The sequence below is a fragment of the Stylophora pistillata genome, chromosome 14, assembly GCF_964205215.1.
Source record: "Stylophora pistillata chromosome 14, jaStyPist1.2, whole genome shotgun sequence".
NCBI classification, from domain to species: Eukaryota; Metazoa; Cnidaria; class Anthozoa; order Scleractinia; family Pocilloporidae; genus Stylophora; species Stylophora pistillata.
The window spans coordinates 3390201-3407652 of NC_142532.1; the positions used below are offsets into that span (position 1 = coordinate 3390201).

Consider the following 17452-nt stretch of genomic DNA (forward strand, 5'->3'; position numbering starts at 1 on the left):
TCCTTCTGTAGCAGTTGATGGTGTCTAAAGCCAAATTATTCCTTCTGTAGCATTTAGAGAAGCTAATGGTAAACTATTTTCCTTAACCCTTAAACTCCTTGAGTGACCAAAACAGAATTTTTCTCAACAATATTGATACAATATTAGCTAGTTTAGTTAGTTATAATAAAATACAATATTAGCTAGCTAGTTAGTTAGCTAGTTAGCTAGTTTCAAAAGCTGCATACGTAAGCGTGACCTCAGCTATCTATTAGATGATTGCTGCAGGGGCTATGCTCTATGTAATTCTTAATTCATTTCATATTTGTTTTCAAGCATGATATGACTTAATTTTATTCTCAAGTAAGTAATATTCTTTGTAAGTAATGTTTATCCATTTTATTTGTGTCCCCACATAAGTATGGGATATCTCCCATACTAGAAGGTTCCTTGACACATTAATAAAGTTTCTATCTATCTATCTATCTATCTATCTATCTATCTATCTATTTATCTATCTATCTATATATCTAACCGATTTAAAGCAGATGAGTGATGAGAATGATGAAAAATAACAATTAGGGGATTTTTGATTGATCTATTAGTAAATTCTCCAAACTATCATCATAAGAATATACTCTGTAGACAGTAGGGAGAATTACTAACGAGATCTTGGGCTTGAAAGGGTTAGATAGGTTTATTTGTAATGAGCCCCTGCTTGCAGCTGGAAGTTTCATGAGGGTATAGAATAGAACAGAATATTTTTTTACTAAAATATTTCTTTGTTTTAAATTTCAAATCTGACATCTTGTTTAAACTAGACCCAGTGTTTCCCTTTTTTTTCAATTCTATTTCAATGTAAAAATTTTTGGCGGTTCAACACAATTTAACCTCCTTGTTTTATGTTTCAAATGCCTAAATTTCGTTTTCGAACTGAGCTAATATTATAATTTTTAAAGGCCCTTTTCATGTTCGAAGTTCTTTTTTTCACTCAAGTTCTCAAACAGCTGAAGGTTTTGGTGATTTTCTCAGTTGCTACTGGTTCTTTTCATGGTAAGAAGCCTCGATTCATTTTTAATTTTTCTGTAAGTTTTAAGTTATTGCCTTTCCGTCTGTTTATTTTATGAATGAAATTATTGTCTTAGTTTCTTCGCGCGTTTGCCTAATTTCCTTTCGGTTTCATGTGGCTTTTAAAAAATTAGACAACTGCAGGTAAGGCTTAAAAATTAAAGTTTTCTTCAAAGAGGTTAAATTTCATGGTAGTTCTCAATTAGACGATGACCCGAGCCGTTGATAAGACGAAAACAATTCCAAGCAATTTATTTCTTAATAGCTATCTTTTCAAAATGGTGAACGATCACGTTTTTCCTAATTTGGGCTATTTGATCCATAGTTCATTCAAAAGTAGTTTTTGCTAAGTGTAATTTTAATGAGTTTCGTAAGCAACTAGTAGTGTTTTAATCCGACCCCAAGCTGAGTGGTAAACATAAGGAATATCTTCGACGCTGTTACTTCCCTCTTTTAATTGTGTTTTGGGGTTTAAAGACGCCATTTTTTTTTTAACTTAATTAGGAGTACTGAGTTTTTCCCTCCCTAATCAGACTCATTGGCGACATTGTAATAAACTATTGAAAAAAGTGGTTTTTCGTAGCGTTGAACTTAAATAATGCTCGTGGATGGATTATTACTCCGAACTAATATGCCGGAAAAGGTTCTTTTCACGTAAAAAATTAGCAATCCAATGGCGCCATTGTTATTTACTGCTAAGGCGGTCCAGATAAGCGTGGGGTCGTATAATTGCGTTATTACACCTTGATGGCGTGTTGCGAAATGGAATACTTGAATTGTGTATTAGATCTTCGTGTTGTAAAGTACTTCGTTCATTCCTCTGCCTCCTCGGAGGCGCATAAATTTTCAGTGGGGGGGGGGGGGGCGGGGGGATGTTAATGCGAAACATAAGCGAAACTGCAGCTGTTTATGTGACGGCGTGAATGAGAGTGGTTTAGTTCGTGAATGACGTGAGCTTGGTACGAGAAAATAGCTCAAGGACGAAATTCGATAGCGAGACTGATGAACCCTTCAAACTCTGATCAACTTCTCATTTCTCCCTGCAGAAATACTGATAAATAGTGCATTACGATCATGAGAATAGAAGAAACGATCGCCAACTCAAGAAGCTTTGTTGAACGATTCTCGCAAATGGTACTTGAGGAATTTATAGAGAAGAGTATGAAGAATATGTAGATTGATATAAAGGTGTTCAGGGTCAAGCTTTCCATGTTGATAATGAGCTAGGGGACCTCGCAAACGACAGCGAAATGCAGTTTCCATGACAACCGACCAGGACTTGTACCTCTCTTCTATCGTCATATTCCATCAGACGGCGTGTATTTTCGTGACTCTTGCCTTGAGCATCGTCAATCATTGTCTGGGTAACAGGTTCTATTTTTAAAATGTCTATTTAAGACGCGTGCAGTCGTTGATTGATTTTTTTTTTTTTTTCTTGTTTGAAATAGCTCCATTAATGGCATCTTACTTCAGTGTTACCCCCAACTATTTTCTAAATCAAATGAGTTAATATGTTCGTCGGCAGAAGTCATGCAAGCGTTCAAATCAGCGTTTACTGCAATCTGACTTTTTAAACAAATTGAAAGAACCTTTTGTTTTGATGGAAAGCTGTGGAGGAGGAAGAGGTAAATTAAGGAACAATTTTCCCATTCAGGGTTCAGTGGACTGATGAATAGAAATGTGGAATTGAAAAGAATTAAAGGGGTTGCAGGTGATTTAGTATATTGTCAAAAGATGTTTATCTTTGGAAAAGGACGGAGAAGAATTTAGAATTGAAAAATTTCCTACGGCTTAATGCCAAAGCCAACCTCTTTTTTGTTAAAAAAAAAAAAAAATTAGGAAAAAACCCTTTCATTTTTGGGGTTGGAAATATCTGTCAATGCCCTTTAGTATAACCAATTTTGAATTGAAGGAAAACTTGGTGATAAAAACTTCTTTTTTCAATCAAAAATTTTCATGTGAAGTTGTCGATTCTCCTTATACATTTTCTTTACAATTAGGAGCTAGAATTAACGGTTACATATATGTAGTGCGATGTTTTTAAGGATGATTTAAATTAAACCCATTTTTAGCATTATTTAATTGCAAGAAATTACTGCGCCAAGCCGCTTGCTTTGACCAATAAATGTTTCTTTTTGTCATTCTTCTACTAGCAATGAATATTATTTCCAGTAGCTTAAGAATAATTAATTGAGAGGTCATTCTTTGAAAGAAGGCCGATCGATTGTCTAGTTTTAATGTCAGCTAAACCCCCCGCCAACCAACCATCCATTACTTTTTCTTTTGAGAGAGATTTGTTATCGACCGATTATAATTACCATATCTTCCAGCAATCAAAATAGACTCGTGGACATGTGAGTTGGTTGATAACAATCATATTGTTTTGTGCAGTGTGCCATACTGATTGTGAATTACTGTTGTACGGAATCCATCTCGTTCTAATCCACTGATGCAGCGGTGGGAGGTTATGTTTTGAGTTTATTACGTAATCATACTGGAAAAGACAGTGAAGTCAAACGAGAAGGAAGTGTAGTGTTAAAATGCGGCGACTGTTCTGAGAAGAATATAGAAATTCAAATTGTACGGTATCGTTCCGTCAGAATTGACAACCGGAGGATCAAGTTGTCGCCAGTTTACTCTGAATATGCCGAGCAACTAGTAATTTATCACGAAAGCCAATTTTAAATCTCTTTTGACGTTATCTTAAAAATTATCAACCGGCGATATATACGAGTGGAATGCTATGGAGAAACAACAGGTGAAAGAACGCCTAATCTTCATGAAGCTTTAACGTCATACATATGCAAGCTGGGCAAGAATGGCTCCTTCGTTTATTTCCTCGGGCTATTTTGATTTTGTTTTAATGCAGTGTGAATTTGTTTACAAAATGCCAGAGACAAGTTTTAAATTGCAAAAACGGAGAGAAAGGGCTGAAAGTTCTGAAAAAAGTTAAAAAAAAAAACAAAACAAAACATAAAAACAAGCCACTTGATTCAACTTTCTATCAAGAACATCGCTTTTTCTGGAGAGACATGGTATTTTTCCTCCTTTTTGATCTGCTTTTTCTCCAAGCTGCTACCCCCTAAAGAGTTATAAATTTGTAGTGTACTCTACGGCTTTTCTGGAATAAAACAAATAGCAATCTGTCAAACGATACACATTTAGGCTCATGTCTTGGTTTCTAAGTACTCCGATTGTCAGCAAGATTAGTTTTCACTAATTTCGGTATCATTCTGTATCTTCAAACGAAGCTGCTAAAAGGATTAACACTTCGTATTTTGTTTTGCTTTCTAACTATCATTAGGATGAAGGAAACAAAAGCTACTACTAATCTTGCGAAAAGAATATGCTAAATACTTTCTATTCGTAAAAGATATGGAATGTTTGCTTTCTCATCGGTCAAATTTGTTGTTCTTTTATTACGTGTTGGTTTTTTTTGGAAGCTGTCATTTGTAGGGACGGAAAAAGGAAATTTCCACTTAAAAGAGTTTTCATATATTCGCTTTGAATCATATAAGGATGATTTGAATTTAGGGTGTTTCTTATCCATGTTATTTTACTTTTCTTTTGCTAGAACTATCATTAGAATAGAGGACAATTTTAACCATGAAGATCCCTTTATTTGGCTTCTGTCACAGCCATTTCTTCCACACACTACATGTAACACGTTTTCAAAAGTTTCTTTTTGTCGCGTAGGCGGTGTAACGCTCAATTCATTGATAAACCCACAAGTTTCTTACCTTGCCGACGCGTTAAGAGTCCAAAAATTCGAAATGAAGATGATATTTTCTGAATATTAAAAAGACTTATCTCTGGGAAAAATGCCAGGGTAATCGCTTAGGTTTAATTGCTTCCCCACAGGGTCCTAAGAACCTTTAGCCATTTTCATTTTCACTATCACAACAGAGATCTTTCCTTCTCTTTGCATGGCGTTGTAAATTACTTGAGTCTGAGCAAAGACGGTTGTAAACACCAAAAGTAAAAAAATAATAACCTCTGAACCTATTTTTTGCAATTACAGTTTGAAATGTTCTCACCACCAAGCGCAACAACTGTGCTCTGGTGCAAATTGAAGAGTCTACAAGCTTTTAACCGACGCGTTTCCGATGTGTGGACGATTCGCTTCCGCGCACTAATGAAAAAGGCGAAACGACATACTCGAATAAATTACGATTACAGAAGTAAAAATAATAAGAATGATAAAACAGAGCTGTGCGCTGTCGTGTTGCGGCTCAGACGATTGAGTACGGAGTACGTTGTGTAATGATACCGCTATTTTTCATTATTAACGGCTTTTAACAGCGAGTTTTAAGGGGTCGCAATATGATGTAAGCGGCTTATATGATGTCGTTCTCTGAAAGGGAATCATGGTTGTAATTATATAGGTGCTGAGAACACTTTTTTGTAGAAGACTCACACTAATCGTAGCGATTTCCTCTTCTCGATGCGGTAGCTCTCGCTAAAATATTGCTCTCCTTGGCAAAAAAAAAAGAAAAAATCAAAGAAGGGTTTTTTTACATTGAGATAACTCTAGAAATGAGAAAGATAATTTAAGAAAACCTGTAAATTCGTAAATTTCAGACAGCTGTGGTAATACCGTTTAATCCAACAGATGCGTTTTGGAACCTTGCTTTTGTTCAGATATTTGCGCGCAAATTGTCTGCATGAAATGAGTTTCGAAATTAGTTTCTGGTACGGCCCGTTTGCAGTTTTTAAAAGATTTACCTTTTTTTATTGTTCGCGGAAGTGTGTGTATATGTTAAGTAAAGTATCAGTCCCTTTTTTATTACAATTCACACTTAAACGCCAGCTCTATCGTGTTGTTGAAATAAGCATAAAGGCTGTGGGGAAAACAATTCAAATTAATTAAATTTTTTTCAGGCAGAATTTAAAAGAACCGAACAGGTTTAGTGACGTCGTGACTATTTTTGCGATCGCTGGCATTTCTTGTCAATGACGAAGTGACAATTTTGATATGTCTGTCGGTTTTTTTTGTAAAAGCTAAGCTTGCGGAGGGCGTTTCTTTGCCAGATCAGTTGACCAAACGCAGCAAAATCATTTCGTTGTTTGCTTAAGGGTTTGTAGCTAACAAGCGAACTTTTCCTCGTTATACATCTTTGATGCATCTCTCACTCGCGGTCGGCAGTTACAATTAAATCTTTGCCATAAGATATGCTCTTCCCGTTTGATTAGCAAACTTAAATATCACAATATAACAATCAGGCTACATAATGCAACGTAACAAAATGGATTTACTAGCGATTTTCGTTATGGAAAATTAAAGTCAGAATCCTTTTTATTTAAAATTTAAATTTCAGCGTATTATTTGTACAATTCAGTTTGTGTAATTCAATTTTTGGCTCTGGTATCAGTTCAGTGTTTCATTTTTGGATATCAGATTGTTTCTGAGATGTTTTTTTTTCATGGAGTGCTCTCAGCAATAAAGTATTGTCGGCTTCTCATTGTAACAAACCACGCCGAACCATAGACCAACCCTCGATAAACAATTAGGAAATAAATTCCAGTAAGATACAAAAGTAGCCAAAGAGAATCATTACTGATATGAGCGATTAGACTTTACTTCAAATCCACATTAACATGTACAGCTCGTGTTCGCAACGAAATGAAAGGCCAAGAAAGCGTAATGTGCACGAACAGATTGTTATGGCAAAAATAATAAAAAAAAAACAATATTTTTTCTTTTAGACATCAACGCACTAAACGTTTTACAAACATTTTCATTGTAGGGGAGCCAGTCTGTACTTTTTTTTCTCGACCTGCTTAATGTTGTCCAAAATATATTCGTTCTTCATTAGGAAGAAACGCACACAAATTTGGTTCAATTTACTTGTTTGCGAAGCCTGAACTTTGTTCGCTTTTTTGCTCGTTTTTGTCTCTCGTATGTTCAATATCACCCGGGAAATAAGCTTCGTATCACCACCTCGACGGTTTCACTTTACGATATCTGACGAAGAACTTACTTCCCGCTCATGAGAACATCTATCGTCAATGATCGATTGAAAATTATAAAGAAAGCACTCGGTTTAAGTGGTGAACTGTATCTTTTTACGTCAAACTTGCTGGTATTGCCCGGGAAATAAATCTCGTCTTTCGTAATAAGGGGTTATCTCGATGTCTTCGCGGGGAAATTACGTTAGAGAGTAACATCATTCGTCGATTATAAGTAAAGGTAGTTGGTTGAAGTGGTGAATAACTATCAGATCCCTTTTGTCCGTGTGATATTGACAGAGGACTTCAGAAACTAAACAGCCCGTCATTTCTCTGGACATGTTTTGATATGATACGTTATGGGTCGCGCTCCTAAATTCAGCGAAGAATCATTATTCGTGTTGAAATTTGTCGCTTTTTTAGAAGAACACGTGTTTAAAAGATCAAGCAATTTTTTGGCGCGTTTGTACAAAAATCAAACGTCACTGTTATCTGTTCGTGACTTTTCTGTGCGCGCTGAATTGTTTGCATCGGACGAGGTCGGAGTTCGGTTTAACTCAGTCTGAAGGGTTTTGTATTCTGTTTGGACAAATCAACGCTTTGCGGGTAAATGTGCAGCGCTGTTAGGCTGATAAACTCAAAGACTGCTGTGCAATTGTTTTGTAAAGTCTGTCCCCTGACCTTGAGTTCACAACAACTAAATTTCATGTTTGGATTTCACTTGGATTAATAGTATGCTACCTTGAAATAAAACTCGTGGCTTTTAGTTATTCGTTTGCGTGTCAACCCAGAAAATTAAGTTATTTTTTTTAAATGCTTTACTTTTCGACCGAAGCTAGGAACATGTGTTGAACGAAATTGTTATCACAATCGAGTCAATGGTAAAGATGTTTTGATTTCTGTAAAGCTGCAAGAAATGCGAGTAATTTCTTTTGACGTATGGAGCGCCATTGTATTACAGCCGTTCATAAAAATGCGTTGAATATGTTTATCATAGTTGCGCGAAAGAGTATTGTTCAACGGAGAAAATGATCCGAAATTTATGATCTTTCTGTGGGTTTTTGTAAATCGATAATTGGAAATCTGTAAAGAAGCGAAATAAAAGGGAACACAGGAACATTTCCATACATATAACTTATAAACCGATATGTTACATCATTTTCTGATTTTTCTCGGGTAATCATTATTGTTACTTTGTAAAGGTTTTTTTTTCTTGCAAGAATTATAATCCTATAAGGGAAATTTATGAATTCAACGGTAAATTGGGAATAGAGAATTTGTTCTGCGAGACAAATTTTTCTTAGAATCTTCCTCTGGTCAGCGAAATTCAAAACAGAAGGTTAGGTTTATTTTTATGTTAATGACGGTTGTGTTTGGTGCTCAATTGAAAGAAAAATTTTAATACTGCATTTGCCGTTTGAACACATATGTTACTTGTTCCGTGGAAAAGGACAGTGTTGAAAGGACAGCATCGAAAAATTGGCTCCAAATATACTTGTAACAGCTTTAGTTTTAACTCGCCAGCTCAAGTTCTCGGCGATAAAATCTTCAGTTCGAATAATGTGCTTAGAACTTCTTATGTAAATTTTTTCCAAGTTGTTTTTTTTGTTTGAAGGTATTATAGCCACTGAATGCCCAGACTTAATTGGAACTTCCGATAGAAAGGGTTAGAGGAAAAATGCGTTTTCTGCGTGAGCCCGTCCACGAAGAAAAATGAAGGAGTGAAAAGTTTAACTCGTCAGTGAGTAAAATAGGGTCACTGAGTATTGTCCACATGATATTACGGTGCGATTCTATTTTCATTAAACTAAGTGCTTTACTCTAACAACGCCTCAGAATTAAGTCGAATGCTGCCAGAATAGTTAACGTAGATTTATTATGAACCGATAATAACAGCAAGAAAATGCGCTTACCGTTCTTTTTGTAGAACATAATTTCTTTTTTCAGTTCCACTTGCGCTTTGAAGGCTTTTTGAATGCTTGCTATATCCTCTTGGTTTGTCTCCAAGCCGTATAAAAAATTACAACCACAACTTCGCCTCATAAGTTCGCTTCGCGAAAATCCCGTGAGCTCACAAAAGCCATCACTGCAATACACTATAGGGTAGTTGTTCTTTTCTTGAGCGCCACCGAGGACAAAGTTGCTATCTAAGGACAGGCAGGAAATACCGAGTGTTATTACTAATAATCGGTTAGGCAATAAGCACTAGTTATAAACGGATGGCGCAGTACTAAATTTAATGTATTTCTTAGTTGCCGTTAAATTGTAGCTGCAACGCCGGCTTTTGGCTGAATGACATTATAGCGTACTGCAAAACAATAACAGAATTGTACATTAGTCAATCACTCACTGCCTCGGTCGAATTTCTGTGCGATCGTCTCCAGAAAAGTGTTCTGTGGGGCAAATCGTCCGCGGCGAATCGGCATTCTCTCTCTTAGTGGGATTCGTTCGAAGCTGATTCTTATAGAATGTTCGTTGTTAAGAGTGAGCCTCCGTCGAGAAACTCAGTAATTCCTGTAGAGCTGGCATATTTTGAGTGGATTTAAGATACATTATATTTATGCCTCGTGTAAATAGTGTTCGGTAGGCGGGAGAAGTTGACCTTATAAACAAACATCGACCAATTCACTGCCTCGTCCGCGATGGCCAGTCCAATTTGGCGCCATAGGTAGCTTTTCACTCCAGAGAATCTCTAGCATGGTGTCTGCTTGAATGTTACGAACAAAAATACTGTTTGATGAAGCGCCTGGCTGAAATAAAATCAAATTTGGTAGTAATTGCCTTGGCAAGCCAATCAGGGTCGAGAAACTTAGTCCAATTGTCAATCAAGCTTGGCCGATCGAACACCTGCTTACGACATGGACATTTAGCCGTGGCAGTCTTGTGTTAGACGCTATGAGGGAGTCTGCAGCAGAAACAAAAGACTCTCGTAACTTTCCTTGAAATAAGAGACGTTATTTATAAAGTACTAATAGATCCCCGCCGTTGTAGACAGTTTTAACTAGATCTCAAGGCGGCTGGTGCACAAAGGACAATTTTGCCCGCTGGCCCAAGGTCTTTATGTTTTCAAACTGAAAATAAGGAGGATGGTCGTGTTTTTTTTCACTTAATACTTATGTTTTCAGTTAAAACTACCTCTAATTGATCTCACTTGGACGTCTTTTTAGTGTAGATGCATTAGAATAGGGAATTTAGACAGAAAAAAAATCAAAATCATGTTTTCAATGAATTTCAAATTATGCAAAGTGTGAACATCGATCTGATATTTCGAAAACTTGCTAATTGCAACCTATTACTGGCGCTGATGAAATTTCAATGTATCCAGGCCTTCTTGTACTCCATGATTCCTCGTCAAATTTTCACCTCACGTAGTCAAAAGTGGTGCTCTGATCTTCACGTGGGACCGCGGAAAATCATAATCGGTATACTGGCAACATTTGGTTGCAATTTTTATGAATACGAGCACAAAGAATCATCTACATCATGGTGATCTTCTCTGTGTAACATCACAATATAAACAGACCAATGCATGTATTCTTGCACATACTTGCCAGAGTACCTTGCTAAAAGATTTCTTGATGTCTTAATTTTTTGTACAGCCCCTGTTTTGGTTTTACGATCTTAATTTTTGTTTGCATGACAAGTTTTTGACGGCGACAAGAGTTACTCGGCAACCAGGAAGTAGTTGTTGAGAGCTTTTTCGTGTTCCTGTCACTTGCGACGAAATTCTGTCGTCTCCCAGAGTTTGACTTGAAAAGTTTGCCTTTTATAATGCCGGATAAGGCCTGGTATGTGACGTGGGACACAATTACCACAAGAGTATGGGGCTTGGGTGTAATTTGTATTCAAAATGTAAACGAAAAAAATTTACATGTAAGTTTTAAACTTAGGAATTATGACTAGCTATCATTTGGCCGCTCATGAATCTTCATTTATTTTATGGCAAAATAAAAGATGAAGGGAAAAAAAAAAGCTGTTTGGCGACTTGCAAAGGACCTGTTGTCTGGCGGGCGTTAATCGGGTGTTACCAAAACATAATTTGGTTGTTTGGACTTTGCCGTATTTATTTCCTTTGCATAAGAGTTATTAAAGGTGTACAGAACAGGTATCAATAAAACTTTGCCGCCAGCATTTGCTTGGCGCCAAAATATCACGAAGATGGGCTAAAAGTTATCTCAAATTCATTTGAAAAGCTGTTTTGTTGTTGTTTTTTTTTAACTTGGCATGAATTAAGCTAACATGGCAGCTGATGTGCACTTTCTACTATTTACGAGATAACACCTTCTTGTGGCGCGTTTCGAGTCATTTTCGCAGCTTTAAACTTCGCAAAAACAGTTTCACACTTCAGGGGAGGTAGCGAAATTGGCTGGACCCGAGTGAACACCTCGTCGCTGCGAGCTGCTAACAAGACCAGCAGTGAAACTGATAGCGAGGATCTTAAAACGTGACAAATTTTTTAACTTTTGAAATAATAGCAGCAGTACACCGTTGGCTGTTTGCCTGTGTATCTTAAGTGCCAATTGTCTTGAAATTTTTCATAAAGAAACTAAGTCGATGACGAATTTTCGTTTATCGAGTTCTTTGTCACCTTTTCATCGTCAAGTCAAATGAGATTCCAAGGAGACCCTTCATCTTTTCCAAGAGTCATATTCAAATTCTCCCCAATCATTGTACTCATTTCTTGTAATGTTAGTAAGAAAAACTCTTTGCTCCATCTAACTTTTTTCCTGCCTTTTCTTTTTTACCTGTTATCTTCTGCAAATTCTTTCGAAGGAATTCTAACAGTTTCTAAACATGGTTGGTCCTAGTTTTATTCGTAAATTTACCAGTAGATTTGTGTATCAATTGGTTATTTTTTCGAAGATAGCCAAGAAAGAGACGAAAAAATAAACCATAACTTTGCCAGATTGACGCGAATGAAGTGATGTAAATGACGACAGAGCAATTTGCTGTACTACCAATTTATAATAGAGAAGTTTATTGACCATCCCCTTTCTTTCCTTCTCTTGTTAGCCTTTTAATTTTTTTTATAGTACTAAAAGTGTCTTCCCTTTTCGCTTTTAGTAGGACTTCACGACAATGTAGCGAAGATCAGAATAATTGTGCACGTCTAACAGTAAGAAAATTGTTTGCTTGAATTAGAGTTAATTTTTACTTTTTTCGTTAGGTAACTCTAATTGCTCTAAAATATATTTCTAAAAATATATTTTTCCTATCATTGGCAGAAAAAGAAAAACAGAAAAAAAAAACCTGGAAAAACTGCTAGGTAATGGCAGACCCCAAACTGTAGCAAGTTCTGTTGGTATTTTTATGTGTAAATATGGAAATATTTATGCACAATTTTCATATTATTTTTATACGTTTCTTGGCGTGCATGTACATATATTGTCCAGGCGTGTCTGCCCACTGAATCTTTTATGACTCTAACTAGAGACACGATAAATCTGCAGGCACACATCCAGTTTTTCAGGCGTAGGTCTCCCACCGCGAAATAAAGGAAGACATAACAATTCGGAGTCAATAATACTATATCTGGCGAATTCATAGCCCAAGGCTTGCATTATTTACTTTATTTAAAGTCTTGATTTTTTAATGCAGCTGAGGATTTTGTGCGTTAAGAAGCTTTGTGACTTAATAGTCTTTGAAGTTTTCCGAGGCTGAAACTTAATACTCAGCCTGCAAATTAAAAGTGAGAAAACTGTAATGAATTTATCACCGTAAAATGAGTATTACTTCATGCAAAACATGTTATGCAAATATAATAGGCCTATCATGGGAGAAAATTTTGGGATTTAAAGCTTATTCCTCCAAGGACTCAGTAAATCGAACTAGTACACCAGTTTCTTCACGAAATCTAACGATTACTAGGAGTAAGCTATGCTTAACTAAATATGACATGCATGGCCGTTTTCCTTAGGAAGAAATTTTCCGTGGTTCAGAATCCCAAGGGTTGTATGCAAATGATATCTAGTTTTATCATTTTCCCAGCGCCGTCATACTCCTCTGTGTTTCTCTACTCTTGTAGGATATCTTTAAAGCTAATGGCTTTGCATGGTTTTGAGAAGTGCAAACATTTTACTATTTGTAGCATAAAAATTTCCATAGTTTAGAACCATAAACTTTATAAACAGATGAAAAATTTCTTTTAATCTTCTGTCGTCGCCATGTCGTGCTGTTTTCTAGTTTTTTTTTTTTAGTGTCACACTGTTTTAAGATGTGTTGAGAATTCACCATTTTTAACTGACAGCTCACTAGTAATTGGCTCGTTCTCGTGCTAATTGGTTTTGTAATTTATACAAAGAGACATTTCCGTTGTCCCATTTCAGACATCTGTTAGGATTTCACAGTTTTCGAAGCCATTGTGTTATTGAGATATTATGTTTTCTGCAGTGCGCCCTGTTCTTATTGATGTTATGGTATTAATAGTTTGCATAACACTTCCCACAAAGTATGTTTTGCTTCGCAGGTGTTTTTGCATAAAGGTTGCACGGTTTTTTCACCTTAAAAGCGGTTTCTGCTCTGTTGTTTCCTAATGTGTTGTCACAAACTCTATCGGGTTCAAAACAAACTCCAAAAAGCATTCGACAGAGAAACTGTAATGGCCCAGATTGGAATCCTCCATGGACTCAGATTAATTTTGCTTTCGTTAACACCTTTCTCTACTCAACGATTACTGTCTTTCTTTATCTATATATCCTGCTTAAGTAATATTTTGAGATTCAGATCTGCTAATATCGTAGTTCTGAAAACCCATGTATCGTGACTTTCTTCGCCGTTTCATGTCGCTGCTTGGTCGTGACTGAAGTCTTTAAAAGATCTTATCAATATGTGAGGTCTGAAAGAGATCAAGTACACCCGGTTTTGCAAGCAAATGAACTCATTGGCCCGAGATATTCATGCGACTGCTAAGTAAGCCTTGAAGTAAAATCACTCACTCAGCCATGCAATAAAGTTTTTTTTCGAATTTCTGTTTCTAAGAACTTGCAAATGGACTATTCGTCGCAGTTGGCATCCATTTGGCCAGCTTGCACCCTTTTTTTTTTACTCACTCTCTCACTTGAGGATTGGAGTATCATTTGACAGACCCGTTTTGAAATATTTTTGAATATAAATGTCTCTATATTTGAAAACTACCTTTAAAAGCGCTTTAATTGTGGCACTCAGCCAAATTCAAATGTGATAAAAGGCCGGTAGACATGGCAACATAGTTTGCGTTGTGTTATGCGTTTTGCTCCCAGGAATATAGCTATTAAAATGCTTTTGAAAAAGGGGGGTTGTTTCGTACCTAATGGCTGCTACATCACGCAAACCATTAATTTAAAATAATCTACAGGCCGATTTTAAGGTGTTGAATTCAGAAATTCTTAATAAAATTTCCTTTACTTTGTATGATGCCTCACGGGAAGGACGTTTGGGACACGAAAGTTTCCGTGTGAGGATTTCCAAAGGATTAAGTGCTTATGCGGCTGGTTAGAAGATTTTATAATAAAGAGATTTTCTGCGGCTTTACATAATGCAGTTTTAGAATTCGCCTCGCGAAGGATTCAAAAGCATTTACGTGATTGTTTTGTTTTTGCTCATTACTGTTTTGTTTTTAGCTGGTCATGCAATCCTGGGCATTCGCAAAGGAGACATGTTTTGCCCCGTTTTTACCGTCAATTTAGTCAATGTCAACCAAATTTGCACTTGTGCCACTGTCATGCCAAAGATCTACATGGAAAGCCTGATGCAGGCATTTCGACTATCGCTGTTTCGTCTTGTTCTTAACTTTAAAGACCAGGCTGGCCAAAAATATATAAAAAAAATTCCTATCCAGTGACTTATCTTTTTCATTAAGACGGTTAGCTTGTGGTTATGGCTGAGTCAATCCCAGGGAGGCTTTAGAGGTAAACAGTACTTTCTTATGTACGGAATAGTGTTAATGTTGCGTAAGCGAGGCTGAGTAATAGCGAAGAAAAAAACCTTTTCCATCTAATGTCAATCAAGGGCTCATAAATGAATCTAAAATTATGGGTAAATTACCTGCAAATCACTTGCCAGTTCCAAGGCAAATGACTCATTTAAGTTATTCAGTTCAAAACCGTGCTTTAGAATTGTAAAGGCTGACTTCGCAAAACGTGCAAAAACAAGGGTGCATACTTGTTCTGTTTGACAGCATTCCCGGTGACTGATCAAAAGATCTGCGTTAAAAAATAGCAACATGATACAGCTGAAAAAGGAAGGCTCAAGAGTCGTCACTGAGATGGTCAAGCATTTTGAAAATGATTCGAAATTTATTTCTCTATCCTCAAACCACAACAAAAAAAGTCCGTTTCAGTTTGACGGCAAAGTCTCGCGTGTATCGTTCGAGATATTGAATTAAAAAAAACAGGCTTTTCAAGAAAAATCAAACTTGTTTCGCAAGATGACTCCACTCTGAGAGTCAAGTAGTTGAACAAATCAGCAATCGCTTTGATATTTGTTGCTTGGCAAATGCTTTTCGTTATGTTCATCGCTGCAAAGTTCCACTTTGTCTGGTTTATCGTTGGACAACACCTGCTCGTCAGGTTTATCCTTGAATGATTCCTGTTCGTCAGGTTCTGGGTCAAAGTAAGGGTTGTCCAGCTCTGTAAGTTTAACTGACGAAAGATATTTTCTGCTTTGTTGCTTCTTTATACTTGTCAAGAATTCTTTTCTTTCTTTTGCATGTCGTGATGCCAATTGTGTTTTCATTGTTCGTATGTTTTCATTAAAACTTTCGACCATTCCTTTCAACTCGGCTCTTAGATCTTGACGTAAATCTAAAAAGAATAAAATCAAAAAATAGAGAGAGCATGTACAGTTAATGGTGGTCAACATGAACCTCTTTCCTCTGTATAATTTTCTACCTAAATTAATTAGTGAGAAATATCATGGATATTTGGAGTTTTGTACACCGCACTTAGGGCGGTGTACAAAATTAGATCAGCGTCCTATCAAGAACTGCTAAGTCGCTCCAAACTACCGACGTTGAACAATCGGCGCCTACAAGACATTGCCACTTCGATGTTTAAAGTTAAGCACAGTCTCGCACCTGAGAATATTTCTGACTTATTTAATATAATGAACACTCAGTATAATTTACGGAACAGTGAATTCGAACTGCCAAGATTCGAAACTGTAAGATTTGGTAGGAATTCTATTAAATATATGGGACCTCTCATCTGGTCGAAGTTACCAAGACACCTAAGAACGATAGAAACTCTAAATTCGTTCAAGAAGAACATAAGAAAAGTCGACCTTTCAACTCTCGTTGAAATTTAAAACGTAACTAAATAACTTTATAATCTTTTTAATTATCTACTGTAAATAACTATCATCTACATATGTAAATGTATTTGACTTTTAAATTTTTTTTAGTGTCCCCCATTAGCCTATAGCTAAAAACATAGAAACTTAAATAAAGTTTTTCATTCATTCATGGGAAGAAATACAGAACACTTTACAATATCCGGGGCTTTTCCAAGTCTGTGAAATTTCCAAATTATAAAGCAAGTTGTTATGCGTTGTGCCATGAGCATGGCACAAAGGCGACAATTAGAGTCCTCCCCTTTGATCGCCGGCTCTGCTGTACCACTGAGGCGCAGAGATGGGTGTGGTAGGGCACTAGAAGCTTAGTATATGAGAGGCGTGCTGCATATTGAGAGAATAAAGGCTGATAGTTTCGAAAGAAACTGTTTGGGGCTGCGTCGGTGGGAGTAACGAAATAGTTTGGATATATCAACAAAGTTGAAATGGTAAATTGGCCACCGTAATGATTACAAAAGCTGACGTTTCGAGCGTTAGCCCTTCGTCGGAGCGAATTCGTCGGAATGCATATTGAGAGGATCGTTAAGGTCGGAAATAGAAAAACAAAGGTGGGAATTTTTCCGAAATAAGAGTTGATCTAAAAAAAAAAAAAAAACCAAGGGAAAGAAAGAAAGAAAGAAAGAAAGGAAGAGATAGAATAACTAGAAAAGCTTAGGATCGCTAGAAATGGAAAGCAAATAACTAAAGGCTTTACGGAAAAAGGTAATATCCAGACAGTAAGAAACCATTTAAAGCATTCAGAATATCCGAGTCTGCATGTAATTACCATGTGATGTAACCTTTGCTCTTACTCTGCAGCGCCGAATAATTTCCCAGATAATGCCAAAAAAAATGAACGATGTGAACCATATGATAATGATATACATGGTCATTTGAAACACTGTGCTGTGACTGTCAAATATCCCTGTTGATCTTTCTATGGAAAGCGGTGCAGCGGGCTCCTAAAACAAAAAGATCAAAACACAATCAGTCATTTATTCAGTCAGTCAATCAGTCTCTCCGTCAGACAGGTACAGATTAAAGGGGCGGGTTTCTAAAGAAACTGTGGTGCTGCGTCGTCGGGGTTTAACAAGATAATTCGGTTGATTAAAACTGGATCATTGGATGACGCAGTTCAAGACTTTTTATT

General features: G+C 36.6%; 2 protein-coding genes across 3 annotated transcripts in view; both read right to left on the minus strand.

The window, feature by feature from the left end:
* LOC111330229 (uncharacterized) overlaps positions 1–10927 on the minus strand; it is a 22176-nt gene extending 11249 nt beyond the window's left edge. The window contains exons 1-3 of one of the 2 annotated variants that reach the window (XM_088745299.1): positions 10556–10927; positions 9347–9901; positions 8910–9143 (exon numbers count right to left, since the gene is read on the minus strand). In XM_088745299.1, the coding sequence (XP_088601425.1) occupies positions 8910–9143; positions 9347–9422 (310 nt within the window). In that variant the 5' untranslated portion in view covers positions 9423–9901; positions 10556–10927. Of the gene's footprint in view, positions 1–8909; positions 9144–9346 lie in introns of both variants that reach the window. The other variant, XM_088745298.1, reaches the window with a different exon arrangement.
* Positions 10928–15247: 4320 nt separating this feature from the next.
* LOC111330238 (uncharacterized) overlaps positions 15248–17452 on the minus strand; it is a 31096-nt gene continuing 28891 nt past the window's right edge. The window contains exons 27-28 of the mRNA XM_088745293.1: positions 17090–17264; positions 15248–15776 (exon numbers count right to left, since the gene is read on the minus strand). Of these exons, the coding sequence (XP_088601419.1) occupies positions 15436–15776; positions 17090–17264 (516 nt within the window). The 3' untranslated portion in view covers positions 15248–15435. The remainder of the gene's footprint in view (positions 15777–17089; positions 17265–17452) is intronic.